Source organism: Lontra canadensis, unplaced genomic scaffold (genome assembly GCF_010015895.1).
Source record: "Lontra canadensis isolate GAN:19392208 unplaced genomic scaffold, GSC_riverotter_1.0 scaffold31, whole genome shotgun sequence".
NCBI lineage: Eukaryota > Metazoa > Chordata > Mammalia > Carnivora > Mustelidae > Lontra > Lontra canadensis.
Genome location: NW_022631025.1, coordinates 12,992,566 through 13,010,844, shown reverse-complemented (window position 1 = coordinate 13,010,844; position 18,279 = coordinate 12,992,566). Strand labels below are relative to the sequence as shown.

The 18,279-nt window shown below is 38.4% G+C and overlaps 1 protein-coding gene across 1 annotated transcript in view; it reads right to left on the bottom strand.

Moving 5' to 3' along the window:
• TMC1 (transmembrane channel like 1) overlaps window positions 1-18,279 on the bottom strand; it is a 373,785-nt gene that overhangs the window by 82,017 nt on the left and 273,489 nt on the right. Inside the window, exons 7-8 of the mRNA XM_032866628.1 lie at window positions 14,794-14,965; window positions 7,554-7,682 (exon numbers count right to left, since the gene is read on the bottom strand). Of these exons, the coding sequence (XP_032722519.1) occupies window positions 7,554-7,682; window positions 14,794-14,965 (301 nt within the window). The remainder of the gene's footprint in view (window positions 1-7,553; window positions 7,683-14,793; window positions 14,966-18,279) is intronic.

Genomic DNA, 18,279 nt, shown 5'->3' with positions numbered 1-18,279 from the left:
TCAAATGTGCATGGTAAAGTCAGAAGAGATTTCAGATCCTAATCAAGGCTTGATTATTCTTTAATAAAAAAAAGTTTCCTCTTAAAAAAAAAAGTCCTCTTTAAGATGAATTTTTAAAGGAAAAAGAAAGAGTTAAACAAAGTCAGACTTTTTTAAAAATCAGACTATTAAATATAGAGAACAAACTGGTGGTTGCCAGAGGGCAGGGGATGGGGGATGGGTGAAATAGATAAAGGTGGTTAATTGAAGATGGCATATCGTCCATCTCATCCGTCATGGTCATCATCATCATCAGTAACTCATGATTTGGAAAAGAAGCTGGACTTCAGAATGTGAATCCAAATTGTATAGCTGATTTGTTAAGCAAAAGCTTATAAACTTTGTTAATTACTAGGTAAATATTGAAGGCCTTGAACATAGGGATGACATGTTCAAAGTGGTACTTAAAAAGAACACGCTGGTTATATGGCATGAACTGTCTTTGGAGTAATATAGACTTGAGTTCTGCTCTGTGAGTTTGCTGAATTATTTGAGACCGTTTCATTATGCTATGGTAATGGAGGAACTCATCAGAAGTAATAAGCATAAACAATAAGAAAGCTTTTGGCTCATATTATGCAGGTGAAGCTCAAAGGCAGGGTAAATTTGGTGTGTCTGTGACTATGCAGGCACACAGAGCCCCATACTCAGGTGGCCCCAGTGCCTACTTTAATTCTGTCATTGGTGTCTTGAAATTCTTAATAATTGAAATTCTGAACTCTTTTTTAACAAAGGGCCTTACATTTTCATTTTGCTCCAGATCCTGCAAATTATGTAGCAGGTTTGGTACACGGGATGTGTTAAGTATAGCTAATAAATAAACCTGTAGCATGTGACACATAGGCATAATTAATAAGATGTGTTCCAATACAGAAGTAAGTTAGTAACCTGCAATACATGCCAAAGACAGACAGAAAACAGATGGAAAATATGATGAACAAATAAGAATATTGTAGTTAGAAGTGGATGGAAAGACCAATTTATGATCCTGTCACTTTAGGACTGATTATCTGTCACCATTAAACTGACTACCCATCAGCGTCATCCAATGTTTCTGCTCTCCTCACGTGTTCTGCTCAAGAAAAGCAGCTACAACTTGTAGCATTTCAACAGGCTAATTGACAAGGTACTAATATACTCCAGCGTACCTGCTCTGTACCATTCTGATAGAGCAAATGTGTATCCGTGATCTATCATCATCCTTCTATGGGACCCTTTGGGATATCTGTCCTCTTGTTTTGTTTTTAAGAGGAAAGAGTGCACCTGCACCCTCAGGGGGTGCAGAGGGCAGAGAGAAAGGGATAGAGAGAGAGGGAAAGAGATTAAGCAGATTCCACACTCAGCACAGAGCCTGATGTGGGGCTTGATCTCACAACCATGAAATCATGACCTGAGCCAAGATCCAGAGTCGGACACTTAACCCACTGAGGCACCCAGGTGCCTCAGGACCTCAGTCCTCTTAACCACACCATCAGTAGAATGTAGAATGAGCCTAAGATTCTCTCTCTCCCTCTCCTCTGTCGCTCCCCACCCCGACTCACACACACATGCTCTCTCAAATAAATAAATAATAGTAAGCTAAATTAAACTTAAATAAAAAAGAAAAATTTGGTATCAATGTTACATTTTGATCAACAAAATTCAGATATACTGATTTCCAATAGTCTCCATTCTTAGGATGAGAAAATCAGTATATATAAGGTACCTATAAAGTTAAGAACTGAAAGCCACTGCTTTGGTTGAGTTCTTGGTTCAAAAGAATCCCAAATGGTTGAAGGGTGTGTTAGAAGGTGTGTACACATGATTAAAGGTCTTCTTGTGTGGAAGGTCTCATTCCTTCATAACGACAGATGAAGGAAAGGCCTTTGTGAAACAAAGGAGAAATCATGATTCTTACCTATAAAAATCTCAAGCTCCAAGGAAACTTGAGAGGAATGGATGGGAGCCAGGGGGCTAGTTTTCCCAGATGGCTCTGGCAAAGGAAATCAACTCTGGTCTATTCTTACCGTCCTAGAAATACATTCGTTCCCCTGACTGGAAAAAAAAAAAATACAATAAAATCAAAAACAAAACAAACAAAAAGAATGCTAGAGGGTGAAGGAAGATTGAATAAGGAAGACTATTACCTTAATGACTAGCTGACCATTAAAAGCACATGTTTAAATGTAAGTGAAATCCTAAGAATTACTTTCTTAGCTTTACTGAATGTTCCATTAAAAAATCACCAGGCCAAGACAGCCAATGGACAACTCCCAGAAACACTGGGTCAAGGTGCCACAAAGAAAAGAAATTAAAGCAGTTAGTATAATAGCTAAGTAACATGGTTGTTATCAAAATAAATAAATTTAAGATGGCTTCTACCCAAGAGCCATTTCCATGCGAAAGTATACGGGAATATTCCCATTCCCTACTTTGCAGACTCATGAAATGTGAGAACTGCTCCCTCCCCAAAATCAGCTTCTTTAAATATCCAAGTAAGTGAGGGTTTTTAATTATTTCTTATATAATAGGCACAGAAGCATTTTTTTTCTTCAATCAGATGCTTTATACACAAGTACATTGTGTAGAAGAAGGAAACTGTGACGTCACTGCTCAAAGCTCATGGTGTGGCAAGCACCACTCTTAAACTCTGCCTCCCTTTCCCTGAAGGGATTCCACTGAACCACTGGAACTCTGAGGAGAGCAGTTTGAAAACTACTGGCCACAATTCAATCCCTTCCCTGTATAAATAAATACATGATGCTCAGATAGGTGAGGTTCAAGGTAGAGCTTAGTGTGGAGTCCATATCTCTTAATTTTCAATCCCTCACCCACCCCACTGGAAAAATAAAATGGTTGCTTGTTCAGTTTACTCAGGAAGGCTTTAAATCTACCATGTAGAATGTTCTGCTATAGTTAGGTTTGAGTTTCAGGAGGGGTAATAAGCAGACCTGTTATTTTCCATCCAGGTGTTTTCTATCACCTGTGGTGGTTGCTACCAGGTTAGCTCAGCGACAGACTACAGGGAGGAAAGATCTAGTCAACCAACTTCTGAGTGAAACCCATCAGCAGCTTAAAAACAGATTATGCCTAAAAATCCTCGTTGTTGGATATTTTTGTGGTTAGTTCCTAATAAAAAAGAGAAACTGACTTTCAAAAAGTTGGAAAATAGACCACTATTTCCCTTCCCCTGTCCCATCCCCTCAACATATTCTCACCCATTTGATAAACAGTTTATGGAGTAGGACATTCTGTTTAATGAGGTTTTCTGTTTCTCAGAATCAAAAGATGGTAGCCCTCAATCCTGACTGTCTATCAAGGACTTTTTTTTTCTTTTAAAGATTTTATTTATTTATTTGAGAGAGAGTAAAAGAGCATGAGACGGGAGAAGGTCAGAGGAAAAGCAGACTCCACATGAAGCTGGGAGCCTGATGCAGGACTCAATCCCAGGACCCTGGGATCATGACCCAGGCCAAAGGCAGTCGCTTAACCAACTGAGCCATCCAGGTACCCTATCAAGGACTTTTAAAGCAGAAAACAAAAGTATGCATATAGTAGTCAGGGCAAGATACACCTGCCCCTCCCTCCCCCTCCCCGAGATTATCACTCAACAGGTTTAAACCACATGAATGTACGAAACTGCGCTAACACACAGGATAGCAGACTAAAAAACACAGTTCCACAGCGACAGTGAAAAAGATGTGGCTTCTCTTCAGGCCAAAAAAGCAAATGCCGCTGCCTTGAAAATGCTGAGCTCTACTTCCTGAACCATGTTGGAGAGTTCTTCGGGATTAACAATCCATTTTTAGGGCTTCTTGCCTATGTACTAACTGCTTATTTTAACTGTCATTTGGCCTCAGCTCTGAAGATGCTCATGTTGCCAGGGGTGGACCCTCTTTCAGAATGTGGGAACTACCTCCGAGCCCCGCCATCCCCCCGCCCCACAGCATCCTCTGCTACTATGCCCGATGCTTTCCTCTAAAAGACATCTCAAAAGCCTGACCCTCTGTTAAATCTGTGTTAGAAGTTTCACCAGTTTTTCAGAGTCCAGAGCCAGATGGAAAGCCCTGGAACCTCAACACAGATCCAAGCCTGTGATCAAAGTATCTGCTCTAGTTATATTGAGCCCCTCGCCTTGCATTCCATTTACTTAGCGAGGACTGATGACCGGAGGTAAATTCTGGAAATAACATTACCCTCAGAAACGTTCTCTAGGAGTTAGATGTCCCCAAAAGAGATAAAGGGTAGGCAAGAAAAACTACCTGGCCTCCAAGCTGGGGTGGAGAAACCTTTACATTTACATACTGTAAAGCATCCATCGCTCGCTCTAATCACAAGATTGAAATCCATAAGGGAGAAGCTCAATTCAACATTCAGAAACCCACAGAGGGAGGCAGCCGGGCCCTACAGAGCCAACAGTTTCATCACAGAGGCTGAAATCAAGGGAGTCAGGCCGACCGTGACCACCAGCTGCGCAGAGAACTGCAAAGCCACAAAGCAGGACCCACTTCTGGCCATGGAGAATCGTTCCAAGACAGTGAGCATGACTGACAGGTGAGCAGGCATAGCTGAGTCTTCTCTGGGCCTGCATCTGTGCTTCTATTCTGCAAGCTGGCTTTAAATCTGACGTTCGGAATCACTGTCTTGGTAACGTGCCTAACTGACTCCCTAGCTGCACGCGTAGGAGGCAGCAGACTGGAAAGGATACAAGGTTTAACCAAGTAGCAGGAGCAAGTGACACGAATCGTTTGAGAACTGTGCACACTGAAAAGTGAATGCCCTTTTTGTAGGGGCAACAATTGCCAAGTCCCAGCCACTACGTCCCATAAAAATTCCCCACTTGTCCAGCAGAAGCTGGATGTCTGGACTTTTTTTTTTTTTTTTTAATATAGGCTCCACACCCAGCATGGAGCCCAATGTGGGGCTTGAACTCATGACCCTGAGATCAAGACCTAAGCTGAGATCAAGAGTCAGATGCTAAACCAACTGAGCCACCCAAGCACTGCTGGATTTTTTTTAATGTGAAATCTCCTACTTTCCAATGTTTGACAAGAAAGAAAAAATGTTATAAAAAATATATAGATAGATAGATAGCCCCAAATGGTTAAAATGGTAAATTTTGTATTATAAATATGAATGAAAAGGGAAAAAATTATAAAATAAAAGGAAACAAAAAGCATGTGGTCTGAATAAAAACCCAACATTCAGTCCTAAGACCTGGAATGAGAGCTACAGACTCCCCATTTTTAGTCTCTGCCCTAACAACAAGGCCTGGTATTCCCTCGCTGCTTTCCCAATACCTCTGTCTCCCCTCTTCCAAAAATGGGTTCATTTCTGGAACTCAGCTCAAGGCCCAGGTCCTGGAATCTGCCACGGGATTGCCCTGGGTACATCTGGAAGACGTGAAAGTAGTTTGGCCCCAGATTCTGCCAAATTGTCAAGATGTTCTGTTCTTTGGTGGCAAGTCAAAATTATTTGCCCATCTAGACTGCTACCAATGTGTCACCATCCCTCAGGGCTCCCAAGGTTGTCCCTGGCTTGGTCAACTTCCACCCAGCCCAGCCTGTCAGGAGAGATGGAGACAGTGTGACACTGGTCACACTGCAGGGGACCAGGCATCACTGACTCTGTCCTGAGAGGAAATAATAATTACAACTTGTGCTTCCTGGCAATGTGCTATGCTCTGGCGCCATGCTAAGTATTTTATGTAAATTATCTCACTTTATGATGCCAATAACCCTGTAAATTAGCATAATTTCATAAGGAACCTGAATGGCAGAGAGCGACACAACTCATTCAAATTTGCACCGCTATTAAGTGGAAGGTCTGAGATTCAAACGGAACTCAGAAGCCCCTTCCTGCTCCACTGTCCTTGTGGGAAAATAGAGAGAAGGGAGAGTGGAGGGTACTTCTGTGCCTTCTGCAGGTGGAAAGGGAAGATCCACTCTTTGGCATTCTTACTCAATTTCACACCACGCTGAAAGTTCACAGTATCGCCACTTTCCAATTTGACAGCGTTCCACATACAGTTACCTGTGGTTTCCAGTTCGGGGGGGATTTTATGGCCAGTAATATTTCAAAATATATTTCAGAAGCAACATAAGGTGGTTGTCAAACTCGTATTTTGCCAAGTAAGGGCACTTTTAACCCTAGCGTTTAGCATCACTACCACTTCATTGAATGAAAACTATTTTAACAGACACACACACACACACCCACACACATGCATATGCACACACGTGACTAGCTCCATGGAACCAGGCACCCTGCTTGGCTTTGCCTTCATTCATGGCTGTGTGTCCAATGCACATGGAGTTCCCAGCCTACAACCATGGTGTTCTAGAAGTTTGCTGGGAAGAGCATTGTTTGGAACTTGGAAAACCGTACTCCACAAAACAAAATGATGCGATTAAAAATGATGGCTAGGTTCCCATTTCACAGGACAGATCTAGAATATCTTGTTTTATTTTAGATATGAGGTAACTGAGGCCCAGAAGCTTAACAATGTCCTTAAATAACATATACTCTTTTGCAAAACTAAGATTAGAAGTGAACTATCCTCATAGCTCCTTCAGTTCTTTTTTCATCACCAAAGACAGTAATACTACACTATAATATTTAACATTATTAGTTCAATAGGCCGGTGGAGAGACAGCTTTGGAAATTCACCACCACTTACAAAAATGGTTCTGAAAAAAACGCCATCGGTAGCACAATGGGAAGATATAAACGTGCTTGTTAACACAGACGCATTCCCTCGTAGTCATGCCTCACCTCCCCAACAACCTTGGCAAGGAAATAAGAGTGTGATCCTCAGAAGTGATCAGAAGTGATTCTGCTCCCATCCCTCAAAAAGAGAGAATCATTTGTCTTTTCATACAGGAAGCTGGCAAATCCATGTGCCTCTGAGTGTGTTTGTACTCTCATCAACACCCAACGGAAAACTGAAATTGGGTCACTAACATGTCACCATGGAATAGTTATTAGCATAATCCTTAATTGGAATCCTGTGTACTGTTCTGTTGGCTTAATATCCTCCCTGTGCTTTAAGGAGAGCCATCGCCTGATTATATCATTTGAGGCTGGGACCCTGCAGAGAAACGTGAATGTGCAAGCCACACAAATGATAAAAGTCAAATATATTATCTCTTCCAGAGAGATAGGAATGAATTTATGAAACTGAAGAAAGTTTCAGTTCAAGGAACAAAGGACTAAGAGTGACCAGAGGTTATAAGAATCTAAACAATGGATTTGTTCATTTTTTTAAAAATATAATGATTAGCTCTGCCTCTCTAATGATGTTACATATATATGCATGTACATACATACACATATATAACATGTTCACACACATGTAGCAGATATAATATGCTGTATATGTGTCTATGACCATGAATGTTATATATAATAACGAGCATTCTATATATATGCTATATTGTATAAAGTACTAGGTATAAAATATAGGTAATACTCAAGAGGATTTAGGAGACCAGCAATCCCGGAAAGGTGTCTAATTATGAAAAGTGGCATCATACTTGAGAACTTCAATTTTCTTCTCCATTTTCCAAGGTTTGCATTTGACAGTAGCAATCATTTGTCTCTTCTCATCTAACTCTGCCTTCAATCTTTCCAATTCCTCTTCATCAATTTCTTCTTCTTCTTCCCTTTAAAAGGGGGGAAAAAATTAAGTTTTGCTTGATTTCCAAACTTAAAAAGACTGCTATCAGATACTCAGTCAATGGGAATCAGCTCGGCTGTAAACAGAGGGCACTAAGATTCGGAAGTGTTAGAGCTTGTATCTGTGTGAACGCTGATACAGAATTTCCAGAATTATTATAACTTTAAACAACAGTGTTTACATTCTGAAGTCCTGAAACTGTTTCACGTCCACAGCCTCAAAGTCTCAGGACTTAAAAAAAAAAAAAAAAATCTGTGGAAGATTAGTTACAGATCTATCAACATATTTTTCTCTCTTCTTTGTTCCCTCTTACATTTTCCTCAACCGCGTCTACATTGCATTGAAAAACGTTCCTTTTTGATAAGGATAGTACATTAGAGGTGAAGATGTCTTTGAAGTGCCCTTACAAATTTGTTAGCCATGTCTCAAGAGAAGGAGAAAAATTGAACTAGGGGGAAATAAAAAATCTATTTCTCAAAGGTAACTTAATCTGTTAATTAAATTCAAAACTTCAGTTGATAAAATTCAACTTGAAATATATTTGGTGGAAGCAAATCCTTTGAAGAGACCTTCAAAGGAATTTAGTTTCTCACTGAGCAAATGAGATGTATCTTTTCTCTTCTATATTCCTGGGACGGCAAAAATACTACGCGGTTCAGAATTCACAAAACAAAACAAAAAAATCTAAACATAATTTTAAATCTAGGAATGCAATGCCCTATTGTCAGGATTGATTGTTGTAGTGATAGATTGGTTTATTTATTAAGTTACTGTCACTCAACTTCAAACTCTCCCTTCTGTAGTTAATATTGTGATGCTGGGGCTGGGACTCTGCGGGGGACCCTTCTGTTTGTGGCTGGCTCAATGGTAGGCCACCAAAAGAAGATACTAAGAAGGGACTTAGGCTGAACCTAGCCTTTCCTTTGGCTTCTCGGGGTGGCAGATCCTCTTTACTAATGCCTCTTCACCCCACAAACCAAGGGGCCTTCCCATAGCTGCAGTAGAATCTGGTTTGCCAACTTTTCCAATACTCCCACAGAACCAGCCAGCTTCACCACCAGCCCCAGAGAGACCAGACGCCTTCAGCATCACCCCCTCCTCAGTGCTTCCAGCCCCTGGCATCCGTCTTCTACGCTTCTAAGTTTAATTTCAACCCTTTTCCACCATTCCACCAGCCTTTGGAGTGTAGCTGCTTCCCATACTTGCGGTCACCATGATACATAAGTGCTCTCTTGTCACCTTTCCAGTAACCTAGTTAACAATTACTTATACCAACTCAACAGTTCTCTAAGTAAATATTTTCTTTCAATTAACTGCTGAAGTTTCTTTCTCCAAACTACATCCTGACTGACAAAGAAATTGTAATCTGACTCAGCATTAGTCAGAAACATACTTTGCTGTTCACTCTACTTGTCCCGACTCCACACAGCGGGACGATGGCAGAGCTGCCTTTGGAAAGTTCCAGCTGAGGCACAGGAAGACAGAGCCATAATCTTACGGCCCACTGTACAAAATAACTTTGCCTCTTCCTTTCTTTCCCAGCAACCCAGCTTTTAATCATGTCATGAAATAAAAACTCACCTTAATTTTCTACAGTAACACTTCCTGTCTACAGTTTGTGTTTTTGACCAATTCAGATATTTGGTTCAGAACAGTTAATTCATGGTAAGGGAACTATGAAGAACACTCTAAAATACAACTCTGATTGCTATTAGGTTGTTTCCCTTTTAATTATTTTATGTTTAGCATATAAAATATTATGGTGCTATACAACTATTACATAAAATACCTCAGGACATTTTTGCAACATCTATATTCACAGTTGTTTGCTTAATTTGCCCATCAGAATAATAATGTATGTGCTGGTTGATCATAAGAGGAAGACATATACTTCAGTAAAAATGATTGTTTTGTCAAATCACTCTGTCGTACACTTGAAACTAACGTAACACTGTCTGTCAATTACACTTCAGTTGAAAGAAAAGATTGTTTTATTAAGATGACTCAAATAATTTTCCTATATAGATAAACTAAACTTAGATTATACAGATAACTGTTTCATTGAAACCTTTATGGAAACCATCAAAAGGAAAAGAAAATATGTCAAGAAACTATTATGAATGGATTCAATTAGAAAAAGAAAAAAAAACCAGAAAAATTTAAGATTGCTTGATATTTTAAGCAGTTGCTTGATATTTTAAGTCTTTAATCTGCCCATCCTTCCAAAAAAAATCACAATACTGTTGACCCTAGAAAAACAAGGGGCCTGGGTACACTGACCACTATGCAGTTGAAAATTCATATAAAACTTTAGACTCTCCCAAAACTTAACGATTAATAGCCTACTATTGACCTAAAGTCTTACTTACTGATGGATGACACAGTTGATTAATACATATTTTGTAGGTTTCATGTATTACATACTGTATTTTTACAATACAGTAAGCTAGAGAAAAGAAAATGATAGAAAATCATAAGGAAGAGAAAATACATTTATAGTACTATACTGTATTTATTAAAAATAATCCATGTTAGGCAAGAATCTGCAATGGGAAAAAGACAGTCTCTTCAACAAATGATGTTGGGGAAACTGGACAGTTTCATGAAAAAGAATGAAACCGGATGACTTTCTTATACAATACATAAAAATGAGCTCAAAATGGATTAAGGACCCAGATGTGAGGCTTGAAACCATAAAAATCCTAAAAGAGAGCACAGGCAGTAATTTCCCTGACATTAGCTGTAGCAACATTTTCTAGCTATGTCTCCTGAGGCAAGGGAAACAAAAGCAAAAATAAACTATTGAGACTACATCAAAATAAAAACCTTCTGCACGGCAAAGGAAACAATCAACAAAACTAAAAGACAACCTATGGAATGGGAGAAGATATTTACAAATGACATAATCTCATAAAGGCTTAGCATTCGAAATATATAAAGAACTTACACAACTCAACACCAAAAAAAAAAAATCCAATTTTTTAAAAAGTGGGCAGAAGACATGAAAAGACATTTCTCCAAAGACATACAGATGGCCAACACACACATGAAAAGATGTTCAACATCACCAGTCATCAGGGAAATGTAAATCAAAACCACAGTGAGATATCACCTCACACCTGTCAGAATGGCTAAAATCAACAACACGAGTAACAAGTGTTGGTGAGGATGTGGAGAAAAATGAACTCTTGTGCACTGTTGGTGGGAATGCAAACTGGTGCAGCCACTGTGGAAAACAGTACGGAGGTTCCTCAAAAAATTAAAAACAGAACTACCATATGATCCAGTAACTCACCCCTGGGTATTTACTCAAAGAATATGAAAACCCTAATTTGAAAAGATATAGCACTCCAGTGTTTATTGCAGCATCATTTACAATGGCCTAATTATGAAAGCAGCCCAAGTATCCATATGGATAAAGAAGATGTAGTACACTGGAATGTTACTGAACAATATGAAAAAAAAAAAAAAAAGAATGAAATCTTGCCATTTGCAGCAACATGGATGGATATAGAGTGTAATGCTAAGTAAAATAAGTCAGAGAAAGAAAAACACCATATGACTTCATTCCTGAATTTATTAAATCTTATGGATTTAAGAACCATAACGAATGAAACCATAAAGAAAAAAAGAGACCAAAAACAGATCCTTAATTCTAGAGAACAAAGTGGTGGTCACCAGAGGGCGGGTGGGTAGGGAGACAGGGGAAAGACCACAGTCATCATGATGAGCACTGAGTCATGCACAGAGTTGGCCAATCGCTATAGTGTACACCTGAAACTAATATAACACTGTATATTAACGATAGTGCAATTAGAATTGTTTTTAAAAAGGAGAAAACAATCCATGTGTATGTGGACCCATGCAGTTGAAAAGCATGTTAAGGGTCAACTGTATCTACATGTATCTTAAAGCTTTATACTTATGAATTTTCATTAAGAATCATATCTAAAACAGTATCCCACTTAATCCAGAGTCATCAAAAGATTTTTTTAAATGATCTATTAGGTATGTGGGTTTACCATATAATTACAGCTTATTTCTTTACATGCCAATTTCCAGAAGCCATCTAATGGAAATCTTCCTAACACTAATTATATGCTTTCTTGCTATCTCAAATCCAGTACTTTATGTGTTTAACCCCTTCTATGATTCCTTAAAACATGCGAAATCTCTTCGATAACCCCCTTTTCTGATTATCCATATATCTATCACCCCATACAACAAAGAGTTTTGTCTCCTCTAAGACTCTGAACAACTTCGTCCTTCTTCTCTGGCACATTTATACTGTCTTTCTTCACAATAATTTGTGTCTAAGTGGCCCCCTCCCTTGCTCTATTATGAACTCCTAGAGAATATAGTCAATTGCATATTCATACCCATGTCTTCCAAAGAAATTAGCTTCCACAGCAGTGGAGCTGGGTAAATACTAATTACATAAATGTTTATATACAGAGTCTTTCTGGATGACAGGGTTATCATCATAAATCCAGGGCTCAAAGTCCACTAAAATAGAATACTGTCCTCCAAGATTAGTATGGTATGGAAAGATAAGAATAAATCCTTACACTAAATAACCCCAGATGGGTATATTTTTAAAGTCTTTGTTGTTAATTGCTCCAGACAGATAATGTTTTGCTACCAGATATAGTTGTTTTCCTATCTTTTTTTCCTATCTTTTCCTATCTTTCCTATCTTTTTCCTATCTTCAGATAGGCGGGTAATTAAAATATTATTTTCACCAGTATATAAGGGAACTGCTTTTCTAGGAATCACTCAAAGAAAAAGTGCTAATCATGTTAAAAGAATATCATATAGATATGCTTCATCTTCAAAAATGTAGGGCTAATCTGTGCAAGAATGGCTTTCTATGTTAAGTTTGATTTATTTAAACAACAGTTGTTAGGGGGGAAAAAAGGCATAATGTGTTGAATTGCTCACTGCTATGAGCATATTTCTTATTCACTTAAAACTGGGTCAGGAAAAGCCTGTCATATTATTAGAAATCCTCCAAAATGTATAACGAGGCAGAGTTTTTTAACTCTCTCCAAAGATAGTTAGCATTACAACCTTGGTTTTAGTTGGCTTCAAATGTTTTGTCAGTACAGGGGAAATTCCCTGAGGTGTTTCACTTGAATGTTTAAGTTTAAAAAGACCATAAATCAATTAATCTAAATAAATGTGCCCTGATTTGCCTACAAATCTTTTTTCAAAATATATTTGCTGATACATCTTCTTAAAAAAACAAAAAACAAAAAAACTTATTTTCAAAATGAACACAGAAAATGAGTTATCAGTCATCACAAATAATTTATGATACTATTTAGATTAGTTGCCCAAATTATAACACTATTTATAGAATCTGAAAAACCTTTGGAGACAAAGTTCACTTTAGCCAAATTTGGCTGTGTGGAGAAGTGAAGAGGACAGGTGACAAGGGTGCTTGTGGGATTCTCAGAAAGAGGATGAGAGTGGTACCTGCTAAGGGCAGGCACTGTCACTAAGACAATGTTCCCTCAGGCACTAGGGGAGACTCAGTTGATTCTATGATCCTATTTCTAGGGGGCGTTGAGCAGTTCTCATGAGATTCTTAAGCACACCAAGAGAGCACAGAAATTTTCACCCAACTCAACTTTTTAAAAGGACCTCTCTGAGACACAAGTGGAGAATAAAAGCAAATTCTGGAACACATCATGCACACTTCTATTGATGAAAGAGCACAGGTTTTGCTAATAGGAAATATTACTACATCATAATATTGACATCAATGAGTCTAAAAAGTGTGAGATGATTTCTTTTTCTTTTTTTTTTTTTTTTTTAAAGAAAACAGCATAAGAAGACTTAAAAAGAAAACAGAAAAAAGAATACCAGAGTCAAAATTTGAAGAAGGTGGTGCCTTGGTATTCAAAGATGGAAGAAAAGAGCTTGGGAGGAGGAGAGAAAGGAAGAAGCGGAGGGAGATTTAAAAATCGCAATCAACAAAAATATGAGGAAGAAGTAGGCGGGGTAATTCCTATACTTTAAAAGGAACCATCATCTATCAATGCTAAGCTTCTCTATTTGCCAAAATTGTCATACAATTGTATTTAATTACAATGATTTATGAAAAGGAAAAGCTAGTTGTTAGACACTCATGTGTCACTTGGGGAGGACATCTTAGAAAGTTCCTCTCCATCCAAAGTCCTCGTTCGCAGTGTTTTGGAGGAGATCCCCTCACCCCGTGGTGGCTCCCATGGCCCTACTACCCAGGGAATGACAGAGTAGCTGTTCTCATAAAGCCTTTCGCAGGGGTCTAGGTTTTCTATTATTCGATGTGTGTCACATGCACACTTTTCTTACTGGCCTGCCATCTGCAAATTTCCCGAAAGCCAAAACTTGAAAATTATTTAATGTATTATTTTATACAAAGTCAGCACTCAGTGAAGTGTTTGCCTAGTGGAAATGATGTATGTATGGTTGTGACAAAAAGGGAAGGACAACACCAATATTCCATTAACATGGGCCAGCACACTTTTTCTTTCCTGTAAAAGAACGCATAATTAATATTATTAGGCTTTGAGAGCCACATGCAGCTCTATCCCTTATTTGTCTTTGGATTTTGTTCTTGGTTGGTTTTTGTTTTTATTTTTTATTTTTTTTAAATCAACAACACTTTAAAACTGTAAGAACCCACTCTTTGTTGTTGGGCTGGAATTAGCCATATTTTGCCAAACATTGTTCTATAAGGTAAAGTGATTTGGGCTCATTTTTTAGGAATTTTCCACTCATCTTTGGTAACAATGCATATCATTAAAGGAATGACTTCAAAATATTTCAATGAACTAATATATTAATAATCTATGACAGTTTTGACCTCTCATAAGGAAATGTTTTAGCCCATCCTTAATACATATATTCATTTTTTAAATTCTATTTAAATTTTAAAATACATTTAACTAAGTGGAGTAAAATGGCAGCCTTAGATTAAATGTGTCATCTTCTTAAACGTTGTTTTTAATTACCAGTTTTAAGACTGCAGAGTACCTAAAGGGAGTGGTCTTCTCTCAGAGGCATTTTTGAATGAATCAAGTTTCAGTTACATATCAGAGCTGACTTACGCTCCTCTCTTCAGCCTCCTTCTTCTCTCCTTCTCTCTGGCCTTCCTTGTTTCTTCATCCTCTGGTTCAGGTTCTGGGTCATCCTCATTGATAACATCTCTGGTCCGTTTCCTCTTTGGTCTCAAGCTCTCCCTTCGAGGTAGTTTATCTTTCTCCTCTTCTTCCTCCTCACCTAAACACAGCAGTGAGTGCTTAGATGAGCGATATCACAAAGTTCTCTCTCCTGTTGCCAAATGTACACTTAGTGTCTTAATGACCACTGTCACACATGAGATCACAATCCAGCAGGTCTCCCCATCATGAGAAGATATACCAGACCATATGCATATTTCATAGCCTGCCATTTAAATACTCTTATCTAGAATCTCATTACTTTTGTGGTTCATCTACTCAAATATGTGAATGTGGATCCCCCAATTTTTTTTAAAAAGGAGTTGATTTTTTTTTTCTAAAGATTTTATTCATTTCTTTGACAGAGACAGATCAGAAGTAGGCAGAGAGGAAGGCAGAGAGAGGAGGAAGCAGGCTCCCCACCGAGCAGAGAGCCCGATGCGGAACTCGATCCCAGGACCCTGAGATCATGACCTGAGCTGAAGGCAGAGGCTTTAACCCAATGAGCCACCCAGGCGCCCCTGTGGATCCCCAAATTTTAATAATTCTTAGAAATCCAGTCTTCTTTTACATGGGTTGCTAGATGACATACAGTTTTAATATCATACCATAACGTCTAAGACCAGGTTTAGAGTTTACTGATCTAATACTTAAGGATTAAGTGATTAGCTACTATATGTTTACTACTACTTCTATCTTAGAACAAAGGACAGGAAAGACAAGAAGATGCAACAAACTAGAATAATTTTGAAGAAACTCACTCAGCCCTTAAGATTTCTCCTAATTCAAATTATCTTTATTCTTGATTCCAAGATTGTTCTTTTTCCTAAATATTTTTCCCTTTCTTAAATGAAAGTGATACTAAATATATTTACATAAGTACTTGCTTGAGCATAGTATCTTTATGACTAGAAATAGATAACATATAAATTTAATGTAAAACAGAGAGAAATGGAATTTTATTTTATTCATCAACTCATAATTAATGCCTCATCTGTCCGTAACTTCACTGGAATCTTCCAGATAGAGTACAGGAAGAATCTAGTTCCTTCACAGTTTATAACATATAATCTTACTTCACTTTCATTTTTGTGCATCTTCTGGTATTTAGAATAACCTATTATTAAAAAATCAACTCATAGTTATCACTATCCTTCTAAACAAGCTATTAGAGGGAAAAACTGTACTTTAGTGGAAAACTATGAATTGTCCACAGTGTACCCTTTTGTACTATCTGATTCTGATTCCATGGGAGCTAGTTTCTAATTTTGAAAGTTATAGATTGCTAAACAGCAATGCAAAATAATTCTTGTCTGTAGACATGTACATGAACTCAGTGCAGTAGAGAGACAATCTTTCCTCACCAGAAAAAAAAATACTAGGGGCGCCTGGGTGGCTCAGTGGGTTAAGTCTCTGCCTTCAGCTCAGATCATGATCCCAGGGTCTGGGATGGAGCCCCACATCGGGCTCTCTGCTCAGCAGGGGGCCTGCTCCCTCCTTTCTCTCTGCCTGCCTCTCTGCCTACTTGTGATCTCTCTCTCTCTCTCTCTTTCTGTCAAATAAATAAATAAAATCTTAAAAAAAAAAGAAAAGAAAAAAAAATCCCAGAGAACAGACATGCTTACATCTGTACAACCATTTCAATATCCCTGATCTATAAATATCTGTTTCTTTGGATTTTCCTTTGAACGGATTAGAATACCTCACTAGAGTCCTTAGCTGTTCATTAAATATGTTCATTCTTACATGTGTGTTGTGGATTTTTATTTTTTAATCTTTTTAAATTTTTTGTTTTTCACTTTTATCTGAGGGAGGGCCTGAGCAAAGGGAGAGAGAAAATCTTAAGCAGGCTCCACACCCAGCACAGATCCCACCTGGGTTCCCTCTCATGACCTTGAGATCATGACCTGAGTCAAAAATCAGAGTCAGATGCTTACCTGACTGAGCCATCCAGGCACCCCTAATTATATTTTACATTACTTACTGAAATACTTTTATTGATATTCCAAATCTGAGATCCAAATGTTATCTGTAGGACTAAAGTTCGGCTAGCAGAGAAAAGCAGAAGGTTAACTTTCAAACTAGGCTTTGAGAACTATACACTGTCATCAAAACCAAGAAATATTTGTTAAATATGTTAAATATGCGGCATTATTGCATGTTATGTGAACCCCGTCTGCTATTCTGAAAATGTGCCCAGTCTTTATTAGTCACATGTGTCACCATTTAGAGAAAGGACAAGCCCTTGATAAGGACTAAGGAACAATTTTCCCACAAATATTCGCAAGCACTCAAGCAGCCACTTAGGACTCTGCATTTTAGGATATTTTGTATTAAGACTAAACTATTAAACTTGTAGTTTTGCCATGGATGAGAAGTGTCTCAGATTTCTCTTTTACCACTTGGCAACAAAAAGGCTATTCTTAGTGACTTCACTAGTTTCCAAATACCCAAATTCTAAAACAAATAATCAATATTTTACAGTTGCTGACTAAATACAGATCTGCATGCAGTTTTATCCTCTGGAATGGTCTCCGTTCAATATGGAAGAGTAGCAAAATATGCCACCTCAAAATATGACAGCACGAGCTCAGGACATACCACCCCAAATCGTGCCACTTTGGTATGCTGGTTATATCCCACAGTAGGCACTTGATAAACAGCAAATGACTTGAGAGGTTTTTCCTGAACTCCCTTCCTCTGCCCCAAACACAGATCCTCTGAGAGGAACTGAACTGTCATAAACTCCCTGACCAAGAATTTCACCCTTAGGGAAGATTGACTCATCACAAGGGAAGACACTAGAAGGCAATACCACACCCAGACAAACTTTGTCACCATTGTGTCTCCCATGTAGTCTCTGAAGGGCCCACTCACCATTCCTAAAAATTATTTATTCTCTCAAGCCTACACAACCCCCTCTTTGTTCCTTGTTAAGACGGCATTTAAGACTAAATTCGAAGCCACCTAAGAGAGTTAACTTATTTTTCCTGTGTATCTCTCACATATACCTGAGGTATACATATTAATAAACTTCCATTTGTTTTTTCTCTTGCTAAACTGTCTTATATTACAGTGGTCTCAGCTAACAACTCAGAAGGACTAGAGGAAAATTATTTTCCTCTCCTCTAGTACTCAAACCATGACAAGCAGAGTCTGTGTGACTCTGAGCTCTTTGTATGTAAAATGTCCTGAATGACTGGAAACACCTGGCATCATGAACATTCCCCGGCTGCCATATTGGGCCCAGGGTATTACATTGGATGGTGCTGATCTATCCTCTAATGGATACAGCTCTTCCTTTCAGTTCTAGTTAATTCAGAATTTTTGCTCATATAATGATCTTTCCCATGAGTGGTCTGTATGTGAGGGATC